This window comes from Malaclemys terrapin, chromosome 7 (assembly GCF_027887155.1).
Source record: "Malaclemys terrapin pileata isolate rMalTer1 chromosome 7, rMalTer1.hap1, whole genome shotgun sequence".
NCBI classification, from domain to species: domain Eukaryota; kingdom Metazoa; phylum Chordata; order Testudines; family Emydidae; genus Malaclemys; species Malaclemys terrapin.
In genome coordinates, this window is record NC_071511.1 from 22,835,448 (window position 1) to 22,858,593 (window position 23,146).

The 23,146-nt window shown below is 44.4% G+C and overlaps 1 protein-coding gene across 1 annotated transcript; it reads left to right on the forward strand.

Moving 5' to 3' along the window:
* The first annotated feature begins 4,807 nt into the window (after positions 1-4,807).
* Positions 4,808-22,900, forward strand: SEC61A1 (SEC61 translocon subunit alpha 1). Its single transcript, XM_054033507.1, has 12 exons — positions 4,808-4,916; positions 8,501-8,568; positions 9,324-9,389; positions 9,491-9,569; positions 10,562-10,693; positions 11,759-11,868; positions 12,142-12,295; positions 14,667-14,827; positions 15,667-15,864; positions 16,489-16,680; positions 18,426-18,502; positions 20,555-22,900. The coding sequence occupies exons 1-12, from the start codon at positions 4,910-4,912 to the stop codon at positions 20,739-20,741; spliced, it is 1,431 nt and encodes a 476-aa protein (XP_053889482.1). The 5' UTR covers positions 4,808-4,909; the 3' UTR covers positions 20,742-22,900.
* The last annotated feature ends 246 nt before the right edge of the window (positions 22,901-23,146 follow it).

A 23,146-nucleotide genomic window follows, 5' to 3' on the forward strand; every position in this document is an offset into this window, starting at 1 on the left:
ATTGACTATTTCTATTACAATAGCATCTAGTGGCACCAATCAGAATCTGGGTGTTGTTATATTAGGTACAAACAAAGAGTAAAAAAAAAAATCCTCATCTGTGACATTTTCTTTATAACCCTGGTCCATGTGCCAAATTTATTCCTGGTTTAAATCCACTGAAGTCATTCGGGTTACACCAGGCAGGCATTTGACCCATTGTCTCTTCTTGACTGAATATAATCATCCATTTATAACTATATCCCCAGTTTGTTTTGCTCTTCAACAGAACCATTGGGTTCAGATCCGGAGATGAACCCAGACTTCCACCAAGTTCTGTGAAGGAGTTAGCAGGTTTCAGTTCCACTGATCTGGCTCAGGTCATATCTAGTGGTAAGTTTCTTCTTCTTACTGTAGCAAACAAATCAAAATGCTTCATTGTCTAAAGTTATTTTCCAAAACCAATAACAAATCAAGAAATTTGACAGATGGGCACTGTCAAGAATAGCACAATCTGTTTCTTTAGCTATTCTGATCTCACAAATAAACACTACCAATATAAACACTCGGGGAGGAGGGAAGGGACCGCATACCTCCAAGAAGCCAATTTTAAGAGTGGATTTAATGCTGGTGAAAAAAATTGGATTGGGATCTCTGAACACTTAAGTTATTTATTTATTCAAAGAGCAAGTGCAGCAGAGGCAGCTGCATGACAAGCTTTTCCACTCGTTCCCCACTACCCTGTCAATGTGCCACAGCATGATCCAGAGGTACCGTCTCTGGGGAGAGGATGGATTTTAGTATCCACATGATGCTGTTTTGACACAATGCCACCATGTGCCAGATCTGATAACATTCTGGCTTACTGTGATAAGGATAAAAAGATTTTGCTTTTCTATTGCACATTTCATCCAAGGATTTCAAATCACTTTACAAAGGTGAGTAAAGATCATTACCCTCACTGGTGATGGGGAAACTGAGGGGGACAATGTATCTGAATTGACCAAATTCACAAAATGAGTCAGTGGAAGTCTGGCATAGAACCCTGAATCACAACACTATGCTTAATATACCAAACCAGAGCTCTCCACGTTTTTAACATAAGGTCATAATCCCATCTCTTGGTGTGAAGATGTTCTGAAGCAATGTGACACTTTTTGGACATAACATCATATTGTGTCACAGCATGATGGCATTTTGATGCAGTATTATTCTGTTGCTCCAAAATGTCATCAAGCTGTACTGTGGTACAAAGATGACACAGCACAAAAGACATTTTATACAAGTATCACAGGTAAAGACATCCTGATACAACATAATGACATTTTCACATATACTATTTAATGTCATGTTAATGTTTAGTCACAGTATTTGAATATTTTGCTTCAATGCAAAGTCAAGTCCCCTACTCTGTCCACATTTAAGTCCTCTGAAAGATCCACTTCTCCCAGGATGCCTACATTGAATCTAGTTGACTTGTATTAAAACCCCTATTGGTTGTTTCTCTTTTCCTAACCTCTGTCTACTTGTCTGTCTGTCCTAAATCTTCAAGGCAGGGATTGTCCCTTTATGAATCTAAGGGGAAAAAGGAGTTCAGGAGAGCTGGCAGTTTCTCAGAAAGAATATTAAAGCAAACTATCCTCATGAGAAGATAGTAAGAATAGTGAGAGGCCATATGGCTCCATCAGGAGCTCTTTGATTACCTGAAAATCTCTAAATCCTACAAAAAGTAGAAACAAACAAATTGTTAAGGACAAAAGAATAGCAAAAGCATGTAAGGACAAAATCAGAAAGGCAAAGGTACAAAATGAGTTACATCTAGCAAGGGACTTAAAGGCTATAAGAAGAGTTTCTATAAATACATTAGGAGCAAGAGAAAGACAAAGGAAATTACAGGTCCTCTGCTTAGTGGGGAAGGAGAGCTAATAACAGATGATATCAAGAATACTGATGTGTTTAATGCCTATTTTGCTTCAGTATTCACTAAAAGGTAAATTGTGACCAGGTACTTAACACAATTAATATTAACAACGAGGAATGAATGCAATCCAAAATAGGGAAAGAACAGGCTAAAGACTATTTAGAAAAGTTAGTTGAATTCAAGTCAGCAGGTCCTGATGAAATGTACCCTACAGTACTTAAAGAACTATTGAAACAATTATCAATTCTTATCTTTGAGAACTCATGAAAGACAGGTGAGGTCCCAGAGGATTGGAGAAGGGCAAACATAGTACCTATCTTTTTTTTTAAATATATATGTTTTTAAAAAGGGAAAAAAAGAGAACCTGGGGAATTGTAGACTAGTCTGCCTAACTTAGATACCCGGAAAGATATTGGAACAAATTATTAAACAATCCTAGAGGCTAATAGGATTATAAGGAATAGCGAAAATGTAGTTGTCAAGAACAAATCATGACAAACCAACTTAATTTCCTTCTTTGACAGGGTTACTGGCTTACTGGATAAGGGGGAAGTGTGTAGACATGATATATCTTGATTTTAGTGTTTGGTGCAGTCTCACATGACGTTTTCTTAAGCAAACTAGGAAAATGTGAGCTAGATGAAATTACTATAAGGTGAGTGCACAACTGGTTGAAAGACAGTACGCAAAGAATAGTTATAATGGTTGGCTGTCAAAGTGGGCGGACATATCTAGTGAGGTCTTGCAGGGGTCAGTTCTGGGTCCAGTATTATTCAATATTTTAACTAATGACTTGATTAATGAAATGGAGAGAATGCTCATAAAAATTTTCAGATGTCACCACGCTGAGGGGGGAGGCATTGCAAGCACTTTGGAAGACAGGATTAGAATTCAAAAGGACCTTGAAATTGATGAATTGGTCTAAAATCAACAAGAGTCAATTGAATAAAGACAAGTGAAAAGTAGTACATTTAGGGAGAAAAAAATCAAATGCAAAACTACGAAATGCAGGATGCCTGGCTAGTCCATAGTACTGCTGAACAGGAGTGGGGATTATAGTGGATCACAAATTAAATATGAGTCTATAATGTAATGCAGTTGCTGAAAAGGCTAATATAGTTCTGGGGTGTATTAAGAGGCGTATCATATGTAAGACACAGGAAGTACTTGTCCCACGCTACTTGGCACTGGTGAGGCCTTAGCTGGAGCATTGTGTCCAATTCTGGATACCATGTTTTATGAAAGATGTGTATAAAGTAGGGTTACCATACGTCCTCTTTTTCCCGGACATGTCCGGCTTTTCGGCACTCAAACCCCCGTCCGGGGGGAACTGCCAAAAAGCCGAACATGTCCAGGAAAATGGCAGCTCTGCTCCTCCCCTGACTTTTCGGCTCTGTTTAAGAGCCGAGCTGCCCGAGCGCTATGGGCTTCAGGCAGCCCCCTTGCCTCCGGACCCCAGCCGCCGGCCGGGCACTTCCCCTCCCGGGCTCCGGCGGCGCAGGGTCCGGAGGCATGGGGGCTGCCCAAAGCTGGTAGCGCTGGGGAAGCTTGGCTCTTAAACAGAGCCGAAGAGTCAGGGGAGGAGCAGAGCCTCCAGCCGCGGCGGCTCTGCTCCTCCCCGACTCTTCGGCTCTGTTTAAGAGCCGAGCGCTACGGGCTTTGGGCAGCCCCATACCTCCGGACCCTGTGCCGCCGGAGCCCGGGAGGGGAAGTGCCCGGCCGGGGACACAGGGTCCGGAGGCAAGGGGGCTCCAGCTGCGCTGGGGAAGCGCTGGCCGGCTGGGGGCGCAGGGTCTGGGGGCTGCCCGGCAAACCGTGAAGCCGGTAGCGCTCGGGCAGCCCTTTCCGCGTGGCTGGGAGTGGGAGGGAGTCAGGGCGGAGTTGGGGCGGGGCTGGGGTGTGGAAATGGGCGGGGCCAGGGCCCATGGAGGGTCCTCTTTTTTTATTTAATAGCTATGGTAACCTTAGTATAAAGTGGAGAGGGTCTAGAGGAGAGCAACAAAAATGATAAAAAGTTTAGAACACCTGACCTATGAGGAAAGGTTAAAAAAACTGGACATGTTTCATTTTGAGAAAAGAAGACCTCACAACAATCTTCAAATAACATAAGGGCTATTATAAAGACCCCACACCCTGTCCTGCACCCCTACCCCAGCCTGGAGCCCCCTCCCACACCCTGAACCTGTCATTTCTGGCCCCACCCTGGAGCCCACATCCCCAGCCGGAGCCCGCACCCCAATCCCCTGCCCCAGTCAGGTGAAAATGAGCAAGTGAGGGTGTGGGAGAGCAAGGGCCAGAGGGAGGGGGATGGAATGAGCGGGGATGGGGGCCTCAGAGAAAGGGGCCTAGCAGGGGCAGGCCCGGGGGGCGGGACAAGGGTGTTCAGTTTTGTGCTATTAGAAAGTTGGCAGCCCTAAGCCATGCATGTATTTATTTTGTTAAATCTCAGCTCAACCTCATGATTTTTGAAAGCTAACCGTTCCCCTCCCCGTCTCCCTCCCCTTCCCCTCTAAAACTTCCAGGTTGCCCCTTCCTGTAAGAAAACTAATGTGCCTAGACCCTCATATTTAAAATGGCGGCTAAACAAGCGGAGACTACAAGTCCCAGCAGGCCATGGGTCACTTTGGGAGAGAGCCTAGTCCCAAGAAGGCGCATGGAATTCTGGGACTTACAGTCCCCTGGGTCCAATAGGTACAAGGGAATAGTCTGCGAAGCGCGTCTTGCCGTAGTGCATGCTGGGTGTTGTGGTATCTGGTGGGCGCAGTGCATGATGGGAATGATAGCGCCCGTGGCCAGGGCGGGACTCGGCGGCGATGGCTGCCGGGAAATTGTAGTTCTTGGGGGTGCCGGAAGTATGCAGCGCCTGCGCGGAGGAGCTCGCCCGGCGACCCCGTGCGTGGCAGGAAGCGGAAGGGGGCCGGTAGGGCTCGAGCACTGACGTGTCTCTCGGAGTGAGCAGGCGTCTCCGCCCGGCCTCGGCTCCCTCTTTGGACAGCAAAAGCGGCCGAGATGGGGAGTGAGTGTCGGCGCGCAGCCGGGGGCCGCGAGCTGGGGGCGATGGAGGGGTTCCTGAGGCGGGCTCGGGGCGGGGAACCTGCTGCGTGGTCAGTGCAGCGGTCAGGATCCTCTGAATGATCCCCGAGCTGTGCCCCGGCTTGGCAGCGCCCCACCGCCCTTCTCCCCCCTCCCCCCAGCTGTGCCCCGGGTTGGCAGCGCCCCACCGCCCTTCTCCCCCCTCCCCAGCTGTGCCCCGGGTTGGCAGCGCCCCACCGCCCTTCTCCCCTCTCCCCCCAGCTGTGCCCCGGCTTGGCAGCGCCCCGCCGCCCTTCTCCCCCCTCCCCAGCTGTGCCCCGGCTTGGCAGCGCCCCGCCGCCCTTCTCCCCCCTCCCCAGCTGTGCCCCGGCTTGGCAGCGCCCCGCCGCCCTTCTCCCCCCGCCCCCAGCTGTGCCCCGGCTTGGCAGCGCCCCGCCGCCCTTCTCCCCCCGCCCCCAGCTGTGCCCCGGGTTGGCAGCGCCCCGCCGCCCTTCTCCCCCCGCCCCCAGCTGTGCCCCGGGTTGGCAGCGCCCCGCCGCCCTTCTCCTCCCCCTCCCCCCAGCTGTGCCCCGGGTTGGCAGCGCCCCGCCGCCCTTCTCCTCCCCCTCCCCCCAGCTGTGCCCCGGGTTGGCAGCGCCCCGCCGCCCTTCTCCCCCCCCTCCCCCCAGCTGTGCCCCGGGTTGGCAGCGCCCCGCTGCCCTTCTCCCCCCCCCTCCCCCCAGCTGTGCCCCGGGTTGGCAGCGCCCCGCTGCCCTTCTCCCCCCCCCTCCCCCCAGCTGTGCCCCGGGTTGGCAGCGCCCCGCTGCCCTTCTCCCCCCCCCTCCCCCCAGCTGTGCCCCGGGTTGGCAGCGCCCCGCTGCCCTTCTCCCCCCCCTCCCCCCAGCTGTGCCCCGGGTTGGCAGCGCCCCGCTGCCCTTCTCCCCCCCCCTCCCCCCAGCTGTGCCCCGGGTTGGCAGCGCCCCGCTGCCCTTCTCCCCCCCCCTCCCCCCAGCTGTGCCCCGGGTTGGCAGCGCCCCGCTGCCCTTCTCCCCCCCCTCCCCCCAGCTGTGCCCCGGGTTGGCAGCGCCCCGCTGCCCTTCTCCCCCCCCTCCCCCCAGCTGTGCCCCGGGTTGGCAGCGCCCCGCTGCCCTTCTCCTCCCCTCTCCCCCCAGCTGTGCCCCGGGTTGGCAGCGCCCCGCTGCCCTTCTCCTCCCCTCTCCCCCCAGCTGTGCCCCGGGTTGGCAGCGCCCCGCTGCCCTTCTCCTCCCCTCTCCCCCCAGCTGTGCCCCGGGTTGGCAGCGCCCCGCTGCCCTTCTCCTCCCCTCTCCCCCCAGCTGTGCCCCGGGTTGGCAGCGCCCCGCTGCCCTTCTCCTCCCCTCTCCCCCCAGCTGTGCCCCGGGTTGGCAGCGCCCCGCTGCCCTTCTCCTCCCCTCTCCCCCCAGCTGTGCCCCGGGTTGGCAGCGCCCCGCTGCCCTTCTCCTCCCCTCTCCCCCCAGCTGTGCCCCGGGTTGGCAGCGCCCCGCTGCCCTTCTCCTCCCCTCTCCCCCCAGCTGTGCCCCGGGTTGGCAGCGCCCCGCTGCCCTTCTCCTCCCCTCTCCCCCCAGCTGTGCCCCGGGTTGGCAGCGCTCTGCAGTGTACTCTTTGTGCAGGGGCTGGGAGGTGCTATTGCTTCCTGAAATGTGCTGCCATCCCAGGGTCTGTCCAGGAGCCTTTTCTTCCCTACTAGCCTGTGTTTGGCAGTAGGCCCTATGGCGGGTATTGAAGCGGTTACATTTCTGAGAGCCAGGTTGGGCTCATAATGCTGTTTGACACATTATAGATCTTATTCTTTTATCAAACTGTTAAAACAAGATTATCTTCTTGTAATATGAATGCACACACTGAGCGGTTGAACACAGTTTTCCTCATTTTCTTTCCTGTCTCTGCTGCCTTGTAAGTTTGCTTGTATTAGGATCAGGGTTAGCTTTCTCATGATGGTATCCATTCTACCTTTTCTTAGGCTTTTCTTATTAGCTGGGCATTCTAATTTTGGTAACATCAGGAAAGAAATTTTCAGCAGCATGCAAAGTAGCAAATACAAATTTTCTTACGGTAGGAAGGCTCTGTATGATGCCAGGAGGTCAGGTTAGATGACTTGACAGGTACTCTTGACTTCACTTGCCTGTGGATCGTGTAAAGGTCAGTAGGAGTGCCAGGGCATCTGTTGCAGTACCATAGTAAAATGAAACTACAAGCTGAGTGGGTCATGGTCAGTAGTTAAAAGAAGCTTCAAGAGGAGGAGGAACTGGTTAGGTTCTGGAAAAGAATTTTGGTTTAATTGTTGTAAAAGGTAGATATGGTATTTGCAGAAAGTGAAAAACCACAGTCCAAGAAATTTCTGTTGGAAATTAATAGCTTAATATTTAGTAAACTGTTTCTGGTCTAGACTTAAACAGGGTACATTTAGTATGAATTTCGTATTTCCACAGAGCTACTGAAAGCGGTCGAGTTTCAGTGCTCTTGTGCTGTCTTTCATTAAATGGATATAAAGGAAGTAAATCCTACCACATAATTTCTGCAATCTGAGATTCGACTGTTGTCCTGAGAGAGTCAGCCTACCTCCCTTTGAATTTCCTTGGACCTAATGTTCCTGTCTTGGAAAAACAGTTTATTTTATAAGTGTTAAATCTGAAAGAAGAATTCATAGTTCAGGCCTGTATTATAGATACCTCCCCTTTCCTTAAATCTTAAGGCTCAGATAACTTTCAGACCTCACTTGCTTTCTAAGGATAAGCCTCCTCATGCTGGTGAGCAGTTTCACACACAAATCTTGTGGGATTGTTTGAGTAACTGTTTAACCAGTGCCTGCAGGAGGTTCAATCATTCATCCCCAAAGTAGTTTCAACCTTCCTCATAAATTCAGTTATTCACATTATGCCTCAAATAACCACCATCAAACAGAAGTTGGAAGGATGTGGAAAAGTATATCTCTAGAAAACAAAATAAGTTAGTGAAACTAACAATTCTCTTCCTCATCATTCTCAAGAAAGTACAAAACACCCAAATCAGCCATGTACATTAAGTTTGTCATTTGTTATCACATTTTTTCAAAGGTGCAACTGCCTTGTTAGTGCAGTTAGCCAGATGTACCTAGGACAGATAAGGGTGAGGTGACCACCTAATCCCTAGCCTAGGGGTCGGCAACCTTTCAGAAGTGGTGTGCCGAGTCTTCATTTATTCACTCTAATTTAAGGTTTCGCGTGCCAGTAATACATTTTAATGTTTTTAGAAGGTCTCTTTCTATAAGTCTATAATATATAACTAAACTATTGTTGTATGTAAAGTAAATAAGGTTTTTAAAATGTTTAAGAAGCTTCATTTAAAATGAAAATAAAATGCAGAGCCTCCCCGGACCGGTGGCCAGGACCTGGGCAGTGTGAGTGCCACTGAAAATCAGCTCACGTGCTGCAGGTTGCCTACCCCTGCCCTAGCCCTTGCAAATTTAGAAATTTCCATTTTTTAAGATGTCAGTAACTAATCCTCAGGATTGCCATAAATTCCATATCTGTATGTTCACTTTACCATCTAACTTTTGATTTTGTTTTACAGTTAAATTTCTTGAAGTTATCAAGCCCTTCTGTGTTATCTTGCCTGAAATTCAAAAGCCAGAAAGGAAGGTATGTTATTGAGATGTCCTTCAGGACTCTATTTATAAGAGAGAAGTTTTCTAAGCCTAAGGTGTGGTCTACACTCAGTTTTTGTATCAGTGTAACTGTCAGCAGTGCAGCTACTTTTAACTGAAATAGTTACACCATTATAGCCCTTGTGTGAACAGTTATACCCAATCTAAGTCATCTTTATACTGGAATGAATTCATCCACGGTAGGTGTTGTACTGCTGTAATTATACCAGGACAGTTGAAGCAGTACAACTTATGTGTCAGCAAGGCCTGAGGTATATGACGATATATATCTAAGAGAGAATTAATTTCAGAGTAGCTAAAAATGGTATCTTAAAATTCAAAATACTCTTTCTTTTCCCCCCATCTCCCTTAAAAACAACTGATTTGAACAAATAATCTTAGATTGGCATTTTTGCTGAGAGCTTTTTTTTTTTTTTTTTTTTTTTTTTTTTTTTTTGGTAGGCCATTAAACTAAGAATCCGTTTCAGTGGATCAGTACTGGAATTACCTTATACTGCTTGCATAAGATTGTTTGCTTGGATGAAAGTTTCAGTAAAGATTTACCATCTTTCCTTCTAGACTTCATATAGTGTAGATGGGATGAAAAGGGATTTAGTAATTTGCTTCTGTCTAGTATTTTACTATAAGTATGCAGTTACATTATAGAGTTTAGCTGACTTGTTTAATAGACCAGCTGTTGTGACCAGTGACAACCCATTCAGTTTAACTCGTGTCTCTCTTTTTCTTCAGATTCAATTTAAGGAAAAAGTGCTATGGACAGCTATCACACTTTTCATCTTCTTAGTATGCTGCCAGGTATGTTTGTAACGTTCTTTCATTTTCCTTTCAAATAAAAAGGAGAACAAAGTCAGTGCTTTAATTTAACCCCACTTCACTTTCATTGCTTGGAAATTCAGATTCCCCTGTTTGGTATCATGTCATCAGACTCAGCAGATCCTTTCTACTGGATGAGAGTGATTCTGGCTTCAAATAGAGGTAAGATCCTGCTTCAGGTAGCTCAGTTGCCAGCGCAGGGTTTTATACTTCCAGTGGCCGTGTAACTTGGTTTGTTTGAACATTTGGGATTTTAGTCTTAGTTTATAGATTTTTTTTTTCTCATGAAGTAAACATCTGGATTGGAGCAATAAACACTGCATAATAGAAAATAAATGCTAAATCTGTGGATTGGAATTGGCACAAATGCATTAACATTTTATATGGATAGACACATTATCAATTGCATATATCCAAGTGGAGGGCAAATAGCCTTTGCAGAGAAAGTGGAAACAAGACAGCTCATAAATACCCATATATAATAGACGTTACAAAACTCCTGCAGTACATTTCATGTATTCTGATGCACGTTCCCAGCTATAAGATCTCTTTGTACTTTTTTTCTTACTGACACCTTTGGTCAGTCACACAGAGTAAAACCTATGCTGGCTGCTCGATTGTCCAGTTGCTCATTGAAGCTTTTTTGTGCTGATATAAATCAGATACAGTATCAATCACTTCAATGCACCATTTGATACTAGTTCAGGTGTGTGTGTGTATATGTATTGGGTGATATCGATTGATTGTAGCATAATGGGAAGTGCAGAGATTTGCATGTCACTGAAAAATGTTGCACAGTGACCGATTATACCAAAAAATATTTGAATGCTCTCCTTCAAAGGAAGAGAGTGAAGCTTTACCATTTCTACACCATCTTATATCTGACGTAGGTACGCCAGAAAGCAGTAACTTTAATGCAGGGCATGTGATACTAAGGAGTGATTCATTGTCTAGCAAATTAATTTTCATCAAACTTCAGTTACCTTCTAAAGCTTTTCTTTTTAAACTGACTCAGAAGGAAGTGCCATGTGTCTCTTATTGTTCTATCTGTACCATGAGGAGGTGGGAGGAATGAAAAGTCAAACTTTGCACTTTGTGGGGGTCTAGAAATGGTGAACTGCAACAACTGTCATTCTGCTTTCTGCATCTGACAGGAACGTTGATGGAGTTGGGTATTTCACCCATTGTCACTTCTGGGCTCATCATGCAGCTCTTGGCTGGTGCCAAGATAATTGAGGTTGGGGACACTCCAAAAGACAGAGCTCTCTTCAATGGGGCGCAGAAATGTAAGTAGCAGCTGATATCATAGAATCATAGAATATCAGGGTTGGAAGGGACCTCAGGAGGTCACCTAGTCCAACCCCTGCTCAAAGCAGGACCAATCCCCAGACAGATTTTTGCCCTAAATCCCTAAATGGCCCCCTTAAGGATTGAAGTCACAACCCTGGGTTTTAGCAGGCCAATGCTCAAACCACAGAGCTATCCCTCCCCCATATCAAGGAGGCTCATCTAGAACGAGGCCTGACATTAACAAAGGAAGTTGTGAACTTGATCCTCTGAAAAATCTTGGAATCTCATGTGTAGGCCTCCCCAGATGTTAGATTTCTTGAATCTGAATTTGTCAGTACTTCAGTGCTCTGATTTATTGTCTGCTGTTTCTTGGCCTATGTGAAATTATCTGATGAGCTTCAGTTGAGTTCTTAGTGGTTGTCACATGATGGTGTCCCTGCTGCAGTCTCAGCAGAGAGGCCAAATATTAAATGGACCATGGAGACCCAAATACCGCCCAGATCTCTAACTGTGATCAAGGCAATTTTGATGTGGGAGAAGGGTGAGGCAATTCTGTGCTGCCGATGTCCCTCTTGTGTGAACCATCTTGAGACTCAAGTCCTTTTAAAGTTGGCTCTTTTCAGCAGTAAATGTTGCTATGCTCTCTCTGCAAGATACAGATTTCAGTTAATTTTAGTCAGATCTTCTCTACAACTTGTTTCTATACAAGGAACAATTAAGTTCCAAAATCTGTTTACTGAAGAAAAACTCACCTAAACTGCTTACGTATCAGCTTAATGCTTTACTTTTATTTTAAAAAATATTTCCTGCAAACAAGAGTGTTTAACACTGAGAATGTTGCTTCATCTGTTTTAGATTAGTTTTCTCTCTCATTACTGCTGAGCAGTGTTTCTGTTGATCTTAGAGTTTCCGGTGACTGATTTCAGGGATCAAACTTCATTTTGACATTGCATTTAGATGTCTATTTCATTAATTATTGTGTACTCCTTCTCCCTGCTACCCTTTTTCACTGGTCTGCAAATGTCATATAAACAGACAGTATTTTTTGTCTTCTTTTACAGTGTTTGGCATGATTATTACAATTGGTCAGTCTATCGTCTATGTAATGACGGGGATGTACGGAGACCCATCTGAGATGGGTGCTGGTATCTGTTTGCTTATCACAATTCAGGTAACTTTTATACCACACCTTCTACATCACTCCTCAAAACCATACTTCCCTTTTATCCTAAAGGAGTCTAGAAGGTGCAGTTATACAGCCTCATGGAGTGATGGGAAAGGAGTGAGGAGAATTGAAAGCACACGTGTCTGCCAACCAAAGAGGATATCTGATCTTCTCCTTGTCATCCTTAATGGAACAAAACATTTGTATCAAGTTAGCATTATTACAGAAAATAAAAAAGGATGATGCCTCCAGTAAATAATGCTGTTTCTTTTCTTGTAGCTTTTTGTAGCTGGACTGATAGTTCTACTATTGGATGAGCTTCTACAGAAAGGGTATGGTCTTGGTTCTGGCATCTCTCTCTTCATTGCTACCAACATCTGTGAGACTATTGTATGGAAGGCATTCAGCCCCACCACTGTGAACACAGGCCGAGGTAACTCATACTCTGTGTTCTTTGGTTGTGTTAGGATTTAAGTATTCTGTAATATGAAAGATGACTAGATTATCTGAATAGCTTCATGTGCACTCTTCCACATTCTAAAGCTCCAACCCATACATAGCAATTTCTACAGTAACCTTCCAGAGCACAGAGAATTTCAGCAACAGAAAAGTTGTATTTCTATGCACAAAAGAAAAAAATAAGGAAATTAAGTGAAATAGTAAATAAATAGTGCTCCTGACCTCTCAGCCCATGTAATTTTTATCAAGTGGAATCCTAATTATAATAGAGAAGTTTGTATGCAAGGTGCAAATGCATGTGTAATGCAAATACTGTGAGAAAAGACTCCAGAGGTTTAAGATCAGTTGTATTTAGGCAGCATATTACCTTGCTTGAGGGAGGGAGTGCCTCCTGCCACTCAGCAGCTACCCTTATTGTTGATTTGAGTGGCACTTTTTCCAAAGACTAATCAAATCATCATCAGTTGCAAGGATAGGGAATGAGATTCCACAGGGGACACGAAGAACTGCAGGGAGAGAGGAGATGGAAGTATTGGATGCTTACGGGAAAGCAACTAATTTCAGTTGTGCAAATAAGCTGTAACTCTATAATATAGGATGATCAAGTGTTCAGTCCACAGTGTTCTCTATTTACTTTGCATTGTCCATTGTAAGTCTGCAGAATACATCCACCAGACTTTGCCATTCTTCATTCCAGATTCTGATTAAAGAATACATTTAAGGAAACAGTAATCTTAACAACATAAGAATGGTCATACTGGCTCAGACCAATGGTCCAGCTAGTTCAGTATCCTGTCTTCTGACATTGCCCAGTGCTGCATGCTTCAGAGGGAATGAACAGAACAGGACAGTTACTGATGATCCATCCCCTGTTGTCCAGTCTCAGCTTCTGGCAGTCAGAGGCTTAAGGACACCCAGAGCATGGGGTTGTGACCCTGACCATCTTGGCTAATAGTCATTGATGGACCTATTGTCCATGAATTTATCTACTTGTTTTTTTAACCCAGTTACACTTTTGGCCTTCACAACATCTCCGGCAACAAGTTCCACAGGTGGACTGCATTGTATGAGGAAGTTCTTCCTTATGTTTGTTTTTAACCTGCTGCCTTTTAATTTCATTGGGTGATCTCTGGCTCTTGTGTTATGTGAAGGGGTAAAGAACACTTCTTTATTTACATTCTCTACACCTTTCATGATTTTTTAGATCTCTGTCATATCCCTCCTCAGTCGTCTCTTTTCCAAGCTAAACAGTCCCAATCTTTTTAATGTCTCCTCATATGGAAGCTGTTCCATACCCCAATCATTTTTATTGCCATTCTGTGTACTTTTTCCAATTCTAATGTATCTTTTTTGAGATGGGGAAACCAAAACTGTATGCAGTATTCAAGGTGTGGGCATACCATGAATTTATGTGGTGGCATTATCTATCCCTTTCTTAATGGTTCCTCATCTTCAGAATTGGTTGCTGGGAGGCTTATGAGTCTGTCATTTCAAAATGTCGCTTTTATTCAAAGGGCAATGGTTTTTTTCCCCACAGAATTCATAGTTATGGCAGAATCCAAGCTGCTGCTTATTAAGACTCTTGGGTCCATAAATTTTGAACGCTCTTCTTTCTGTGTGATTTTTCAGCAGGACAGGAGAGTAAAAATTGCTTGCTTTGTGATAGTGAGTTCTCAAAGCACAGAACTTCAAAGTAGGAAAACAAAACAATGCATTTCTTTGAAATGTAGCTCTGTCATAAAAAGTGATTACAACTCTGTTTCCCTTTTAATCCCATGCAGCTGTGTTTTGCTCTGTGTCTATTGCTGATAAGTACTCTGGAAAACCTAGATTTCTAACAAGAAATTTGTTCTCTTGTGCAGATTGCTAGAACTTTTTTGGATAATTCAGTGCTTCATGATGCTCTGAATTCTGCTGGTATAAAGTGTGCTGTTTACATCTCTCTTGTTCCCTGTGTTTTATAGAATCATTGTTTTGTCTTCTAGTATGTTCTTTGGCAATGTCTAAAATAGTCATATGGTGTGGAATCCATCCCTGTATGGCATTAGCAGACGTACCTTGCGCTATGAAGACAATTGCATTCTTCCTTCTATTCACGTTTCTTATAAAAGGAATTGCCTTTAGGGTGAGATTTTTCAAGAGTGCTCAGCATTGGTCTAACTGATCCTATAGAAATCAATGGTAAAGCCCTTACTCACTTTAGTGGGATCAGCGTTAGGCCAACAGCAAGTGCTTCTGATAATCCCACCCTAAATATTGTATTTCAGAAGCCTAGTTAATGTCTCAGTTCAGGTATTAAGGTACCTGAACTCATTGTCCTTCCCCTCTCCCTTTCTCATTTTAAGGAATGGAGTTTGAAGGAGCCATTATTGCTCTGTTCCATCTGCTGGCTACTCGTACGGACAAAGTCAGAGCTCTCCGAGAGGCCTTCTACCGCCAGAACCTACCTAACCTCATGAACCTGATTGCCACCATTTTTGTCTTTGCTGTTGTCATTTACTTCCAGGTCAGTCAGAATCTAGAATAATGTTTAAAACTACTGCCAGTGGATATAGTAAAGTCATCTATTTCCTGGTACAAATGCAGTCTGATAAATTTTGGGTAAGATCCTGACAATACTTCCATAGAAAAGTTGACAATTGTGAAGATAAATATGAATTTAAGAAGTTCAAAATCTTAGGCTCTTTTGTGGCTTTTTAAATGAGAACGGACATGGCTGGGTGTTTTAAAAATGGATTTTTTTTCTGCAGCCTGAAGAGTTAAACTTCACCTTTTTAGTGCATACAGAAGACTCCCAATGACTAGTAGATGTCAGCCAGGGCTTCAGTTACTTGATCTGAAAAGGCTGGAACTCCACCCTTGGCTCTCTGTGGCCTCCAAAAGGCTTGAGAATTATTGTAGGCTGAGAGAGATGATGGATGTGCACTAACAGACCTTGCCAAAAATGCCTCAACATTTTGCTGAAAATACCATAAACCCATAAAAACCTGAGTCCATTTTGGAATTTATTGCAGCAAAATGGCCAATAAGTAGCAAATGAGGGGTTTTTGTGTGTGTAGCTTTGAAATTTCCGCTTCTGGGCATTATGCTGAGTTCTTCCTGCAATTTCAGACTCACCTTTGACTATTTTGGCATTTCATAAATTCACATATTTAAGCTACCCTGTCCAACAATCTGAATTGGTCTGAGGTCTTGGCAGAAGGGTTTAAATAGAGGGCTGAGCTGGTAGAATGTTTGACACTCACATGGTTCATGGCAAGATTTTTGTTGAGACGTTGTGTGGTGCCTGTGCTGTCTGCATGTTTTACTTCAGTTACAGTGCGGTTTTTACTTGGCATTTTTCAGGGCTTCAGAGTGGACCTCCCTATCAAATCTGCCCGCTACCGTGGCCAGTACAACACTTACCCGATCAAGCTGTTCTATACTTCCAATATTCCCATCATTCTTCAGTCTGCCTTGGTATCTAATCTGTATGTGATCTCCCAGATGTTGTCTGCTCGCTTCAGTGGCAACTTGTTGGTTAGCCTGCTGGGCACCTGGTCTGTAAGTATCCACCTGTTTTCTGTAGCCTGTTGTACATCATGCACTAGAACGCCCAGCTTCGCACGTGATCTCTGTAAACATAGTGACACTTTCCCTGGCAAAATTATGCACATTGAGACTAACAGCCCAACATGTGATGTTGCTTTTTAATGAAGGGAAAACCGAATCCTGTGGCACCTTATAGACTAACAAATGTATTGGAGCATAATCTTTCGTGGGTGAATGCCCACTTTGTCAGATGCATGGGAAGGTACCACAGGACGCTTTGTTGCTTTTTACAGATCCAGACTTAACACGGCTACCCCTCTGATACTTTCCCTTCATTATTGACTGTGGAATACATGGTCTTCTACATTTACCATGTGTATTTAATCTGTGGCTTGCTATTATTTTTTCCTCCCTTGCAAACCCAGTATATTTTATTTTTTTTATTTGTCCCTTGTGTTCCTATCTTTAATTTAGAAACTGCTCATAATCTGAAACTTGAATTCCCTTGTGCAGCCCATGTGTACACACAAGCTCGACCTTTTAACGAAGAGATGATACATTTAACCAGGGTTAGTCTAACTGCTAACAAATAAGGACACAAAACTAAACAGTACAAATCTATTTGTTTCTTTTCAGGATACTTCATCTGGAGGCCCTGCTCGCTCTTATCCAGTCGGTGGACTTTGTTATTATCTGTCACCCCCTGAGTCCTTCGGTTCGGTGTTAGAAGACCCTGTCCATGCAGTTGTTTATATTGTGTTTATGTTGGGCTCCTGTGCTTTCTTCTCCAAGACATGGATTGAAGTTTCTGGCTCCTCTGCCAAAGATGTAAGTTAAAGAAATAGGTTTACAGGATAAAACCAGGAGAATTATTCTGCAGTAATTACTTCCTCAGCAGTAATATTGTGAAATGGACAGTATAGGCCTAGTGCCAGACTTACCTCTTAGTAATATCACCACTTATGTGGAGTGCCTTTTTGGCTGTGAATTGCAAAGCACTAAAAGCTGGGTAAGCATTTCTGTCCCCATTTTACAGAGGGGAAAACAGGCACACAGGTAAAACCCTGATCTCCTGATTGCCATTTGGTGCCCTATTCACTGGATCACATGGCCTCACCCAGACCCTCCCAAAAAACCCTAGGTGGGTGGTGTAGGAATAGAGATGTCTGAGATGCTTGAATATCACTTGAGTCGCATAGATAGAAACAGAACAATATGAAAGTGAAACTTCTTCATAAGGAGCATAGTGCGTAGCCTGGAGCACTACATTTGGAGCATAGTGGTCAGATGACAGCTGCACTGTGTGAGGGTAATTATCTCATTAAAAACATACACACCGTATTTTAATACTTCTGTGCCTGGAAAAAACAAGCTCTTCAAGAAGGCCAACGGCATATTGGGCTTTATTAGTAGGAGCATTGCCAGCAGATTGATTATTCCCATCTATTCGGCACTGGTGAGGCCACACCTGGAGTATTGTGTCCAATTTTTGTCCCCTGCTCACTACAGAAGGGATGTGGACAAATTGGAGAGAGTCCAGCGGAGGGCAACGAAAATTATTAGGGGGCTGTGGCACATGACTTAAGAGGAGAGGCTGAGGGAACTGCGGTTATTTAGTCTGCAGAAGAGAAGAGTGAGGGGGGATTTGATAGCAGCCTTGAACTACCTGAAGGGGGGTTCCAAAGAGGATGGAGCTCAGCTGTTCTCAGTAGTGGCACATGATAGAACAAGGAGCAATGGTCTCAAGTTGCAGTGGGGGAGGTCTAGGTTGGATATTAGGAAACACTATTTCACTAGGAGGGTGGTTAAGCACTGGAATGGGTTACCTAGGGAGGTGGTGGAATCTCCATCCTTAGAGGTTTTTAAGGCCCAGCTTCACAAAGCCCTGGCTGGGATGATTTAGTTGATGTAGGTCCTGCTTTGAGCAGGGGGTTGGACTAGATGACCTCCTGAGGTCTCTTCCAACCCTAATCTTCTATGATCTTTATGGGGACTGATAACTGGAAGTAGTTGTTTTTCAGATTCCCTTAATTGGAGGTATGTTAAAAAATATTTCAGCGCATCTACATACCAGTAGCTGGTCTATCTAAGCTTCAGTCATTCAGATGTGTAACACTCAAGAACAAAATATTTCATTCTTAAATTGCATTGCTTGTAGCTATTGGAGATGGTAAAATGGCTGACAGTATGGCAGGTTTTAGTTAGGAAGAAATAGCTTTTTGCATCATGAGGAATAATTAAAGAAATGGAATACACACAATGAACATTTTCATTTGGGATGGATCTGGCTGCTTGCTGCCAAATGTGACTGAGGTCCTACCTGGAGCTCTGTACAGATCTTGGTTGGGTTTTGCTTGTGTGTCACTCTATTAATCATGGCTTAGAGTAGTGGAACAAGGCATCTTACATTTTAAACGTAATAATTGGGAAAAGCTCCACTTTGTTTTTATTCTGTTTCTTGGAAGATGGCTGATATGTAATCACAGAAATGTCATGCTTTTAATTCCAGATAGCTAGGTGGTTCTGTGAAATTAACCTAAAAAAATGAAACTAAATTTCTTGGCTCAATACAGGTTGCCAAACAACTAAAAGAGCAACAGATGGTAATGAGGGGCCACAGAGAAACCTCCATGGTCCACGAACTAAACAGGTGAGCTACAAATATGTCAGTGGCTATATGTACCAAGTGTGGAATATACTGCTGTTCATGTAATATCAGTGCTACAATAAGCATTGTCTTCAGAAGATTAGAACTTGGATGTCCTTTCAAGCTCAGTCCTAGGGTGATATGCTAGCCTACTGCATAAGGTCATGTCTCCTGCTGGAGGCTGGGCCTATAAACACTGCAGTCTACTGCTACTTCACAGCTGAAGGATTTAGTAGTAGACCTGTCTCTCTGGTGCTGAAGGTCCTGGGTTCAGTCCTTGCTGACAGCCATGGTGTGAGCATGCAAACATATGGTTCCTCGCATCAATATAAAAGCTCTCACACAAACAGCCTAGCAATCAGCTGGCCCAGTTACCTCCAAAAGTCCTCCATTGCAGGGTGATGGGTATGGAATCACCTAACTTTGTAAGTAGTTATTCTAATTGGTCTTGAGCAGTGGCTCTCAAACTTTTGTACTGGTGACCCCTTTCACATGGCACGCCTCTGAGTGCAATCCCCCCCCCCTTTAAAAATTAAAAACACTTTTTTATATATATATTTAAGACCATTATAAATGCTGGAGAAAAGTCAGGTTTGGGGTGGAGGTTGACAGCTCGTGACCCCCCCGCCCCGTAATAAGGTTGTAACCCCCTGAGGGGTCGCGACCCCCTGTTTGAGAACCCCGGGTCTTGAGTCTGCTGGTGGTTGTGAGGACTGCAAAAGCCTGAAAGATAAAACTTGAGATGTGGCTGCATGCACGCAACAATTTTCATTCATTTTTACTGCATCGTTAGTAATAGATTCAGCACTTTACATTTTCAAAGTGTTGCATAAACATTAATCTTTTACAGTAAATGTTATTAATCATAGTTGCAGATGTCTCGGTTACATACCTCTATGGGTAAGAGCTACAGTCTTCTAAATGATTTTGTTTTAAATCCCAAACAAATATTTAATAAACTACTTGATGCAGCGGTGGGGCACAAAGTGACCCTTTGAGTTCTGCAGTGCTTCCCACTGCAGTTCTTATCTCTAATATGGAGGTGTAATATGTGGCGAGACTACAGGTCCCAGTCTGATTTGCCCCATCTCAATCCTAGCTGTAAGCCACTTGAAATGAGATGGAGTATTTCCTGGGACCCAATTGCCATTGTGTTTAAAGATGTGGCTGGTTGCAGTCTATTCCATTCCATTCCCAGGCAGCTTGGCAATGTTTGTCCTCAGCTGGGCCATGCTTGGGCCCCGTTGCCTAGTATGCCTAGCCTAGTGTATGTTCCTCCTCTTGGCTTGCTGGACCAGGGAGGAAGAGGGTGTTTTGTTACTGAGGGCCTTGGTTTTTATTTGTAATAGTTTATCTTAAACTTCAGGGGAGCTGCTTAAAAAATATTTAAGGTGCCTAGTTGTATGAGGTCTAGCTCCCTGTTCTTACTTTTAATGGGATTGATTTTTCCCTCATAGAAAACACTCACCTCTTCGATTCAGACTGTTCTCCCAGCTAGGTATATCCTACAGCAGAGCTCTCCAAAGTGTGGGGCATGGCACCCTAAGGGATGTGAAGGAACCCTTGGGGGGGGGCACAGTGGGGCCTGGGCCAGCCCCCACGGGGGTGGGGAGTGCCAGCCAGACCCTCACCGCCCCCAGCTCTGCTCTGGTCCCACCCCCAGCCGCGTCCACAGCTCCCAGCCCTGCACCTATCCCTGTCCTCAGCCTCGGCTTGGCTCCACTCCCAGCCTCGACCACTGGCCATGGCTCCATTCCCAGCCCAGGGCTGAGGCTGGGGGCAAGGCCAGGAGCGGAGCCGCACCTGGCCATGGGTCCATCACAACCCGGCTGCAACTTTGCTCCCGCCCCCAGCTTTGGCCCATGGCCCCAGCCTTGACCCCCTTTTCCCTTGGCCACATCTCAGGCTGCAGTGGGGGCATGGACAGGACTACAGTGTGGCGGGGCATGACCCTCAAGTTTGGGGACCACTGTACCTACAGGAATACCAATCCCTGGTGCGAAAGGTAGCTTAATGTCTGACTGACTACTTTCCTTTTACCATTGTATTTTACAGGTACATTCCCACAGCTGCTGCATTTGGTGGTCTCTGCATTGGTGCTCTCTCTGTCCTGGCAGACTTCCTTGGGGCAATTGGGTCTGGAACTGGAATCTTGCTAGCTGTTACTATCATTTACCAGTACTTTGAAATTTTTGTAAAGGAACAGAGTGAAGTTGGGAGCATGGGAGCTCTTCTTTTCTAAACCCAGCTTCTCATGGACCTAGGAAAGGGGAAGGCGTATTCTTGAATTATCCAGTCAGGTGAAAAGAAATAAAACAAACTCGGGCACATCATGCTATAGGAACATGTATTTTAATAATGTTTCCAAAGTGCATTTCCTTTTGTTCACTTTTTAGCATATTGTTTGTGTTTTATAAATGTTGGAAAATGTGCAAAAACACTTTTAAAGAAAATGGATTATTTTTAATTACTTATTAGGAAAACCAACTTCCTGAATTGGATTTAGTTTGACAGCTCTTTAATTTTTCATCCCCTTGCAGGAATGATAGATCTGAAGCCTTTATAGGTTTCAATAAATAGACATGGGGGGAGGGCTATGTATTGGAAGGGATGTTTTTTCCATATATTTTGTGTTTGCAACTCCTCTGCAGTGGATTAGATGAGAGAAATCTCTCCCTCTGATGCTGGAGTTCATTAATTATGGTTGTAAGCACAAACAGTGTTTAATGTGTTCAGTTTTGTATATTTTTTGGAATATGGCATATTTGGTGAGGCATTTTCAGTGTATTTTTACAAAGGTGTCTCTCCTTCCAAATGTCTTGTAAACTAAGCTAGGTCTTGTCAAATGCTGAATATTGGCTTGAGACTGTTGCCTAGTTTCTATAGAGGTTAGAAATGCTTTCCCTTCCATAAGCTGAAAACTCAGGTCAGTGTAGGTTTCTCCAGGGGGAAGCAATTATTGTGCCTAAGAGTTGTAACCTTAAAACTTGGTAATGTGGGGAAGCCTTGTAAATGTTCTAACTACCATTGACCACAGTCATTTTTAGCTCTGGCACTGAAACTAGTTGGGAATTGCATGTCACAACTTTTTAGAGGCAAATCTTCTTTTGATAAACCCAGACTTCTCTCATTAAAAATAAGTAATAGTCTAGGAGCAATGAGGATATCCTCATCTGACTGCTTGTTTCTAGTGAATTGTGTGAGATTCATTGCTACAGAATACCACAACTGTAATTTACTTATCTGTCCCACAGTACCTAATTTATGGTCCTGGACAGGAGATTAGTTTGATAACTTTGTCACTGCCCGTGTAGAAAGCATCCTTTTGCCATCTCTGAAGTATGCTTAAAAATATACCCTTGCTGACTTGAATAGTGTGTAGTGAAAACACTTGCCTGGACACCTATGGCCTCCTGTTTTGTTTTGAGGGCCACTCCTATCAAAATGGAGAACTCGCCTTAAAAGGCTTAAAGGAAACTGAAAAAAATCCTCAACTTCTAATTTTAATTTAGATTGGTCGTAGGCACATTAAATGTTGATAAATGCAAACATTTTGTGTACAAAAGAATCCTGCAAGTAAAGTTTCTTCCTCACAGTGTTGGTCAACCTGAGAACCAGAATGGGAAGTGGTAGTGCTGGAGTGTTTCTCTGTACTGCATCAATATGATTGTATTTTCTATTGTTACTCTGAAAATGTAAAAGATGGTTTGTGCTTCGATGAATGACAGAATCATTTCTATTACATGTTCCTGAGAAAAGTAGAGACAGGGCCAGAAACTCGTGCTGTATTTGCCACCAAGTTCTACCAAATGTGTGCGAATTTTGCAGGCTCTGTATGCTATGTACCTATCAATAGAAAATTAAACGCTTAAAATGGGACAAGGACCTGAATTGGAAAAAGGGCAAAAGTGATGGAATAAAGTAGCCATGAATAAAGAAAAGGTTATAAAAGTCCACTTGTTAACTTCACACAACATTTGTTCTGTTTTTTATCCAAGGTCTGTTTTGAAATAGCCGCATGTGACAACAGAGTTTTTGATACAAAATCTGAGATAGTTCAGAGGTGACTTTTAATGGGGGTGTCTTTCAGAAAGACCAGTCAAGGACCTTACTTCTGGGCAAACAGTTCTGGCTGGGCTGGCACTGTATTTGCATTTTCAGTTAGAACTTTTCTTTGAACTGGCTGCAGTTTAGATCAACAGTTCTTGAGTTCCTGGTGAATAGCACTTGTTCTGTGCATCTGAATTTTGTTGTCTAGTGGTGGAACTTTATACATCTTCAAGCAGATATGTCCTGAAGGCAGGATCTGATGATCATACAGTGAACATCTAGAATAAAAACAAAGAGCTAATGCCTAACCAATCTGCTTTATAATTAAATAAAGTACATCTTTGGAACTAACAGTTGACTTTTAGTGCTTTAAATACTGCTGCAAGTGCATGCCTAAAAGACTCTGAAAATGAATGTTAAGACTGATGCGTACTAAAGAGTGTACAAAGACAATTCCTGCCCCAGAGAATTTAGCTATAAAACAGGATTCAGCAGGTATCTTAAGACATGCAAATGAGCATCACGACAGGGATGATGAGGTGAAAAAAACAACAGAGTTTGATAACAGCGGAAGTATTGCCCAATATCTAAATGTTA

Excerpts from the sequence above, each read along its gene's own strand:
- SEC61A1 (XM_054033507.1), top strand. Across the intron at positions 8,569-9,323 it reads TTCAAAAGCCAGAAAGGAAG|ATTCAATTTAAGGAAAAAGT; the intron begins GTATGTTATTGA and ends CTTTTTCTTCAG. Across the intron at positions 9,390-9,490 it reads TCTTCTTAGTATGCTGCCAG|ATTCCCCTGTTTGGTATCAT; the intron begins GTATGTTTGTAA and ends TTGGAAATTCAG.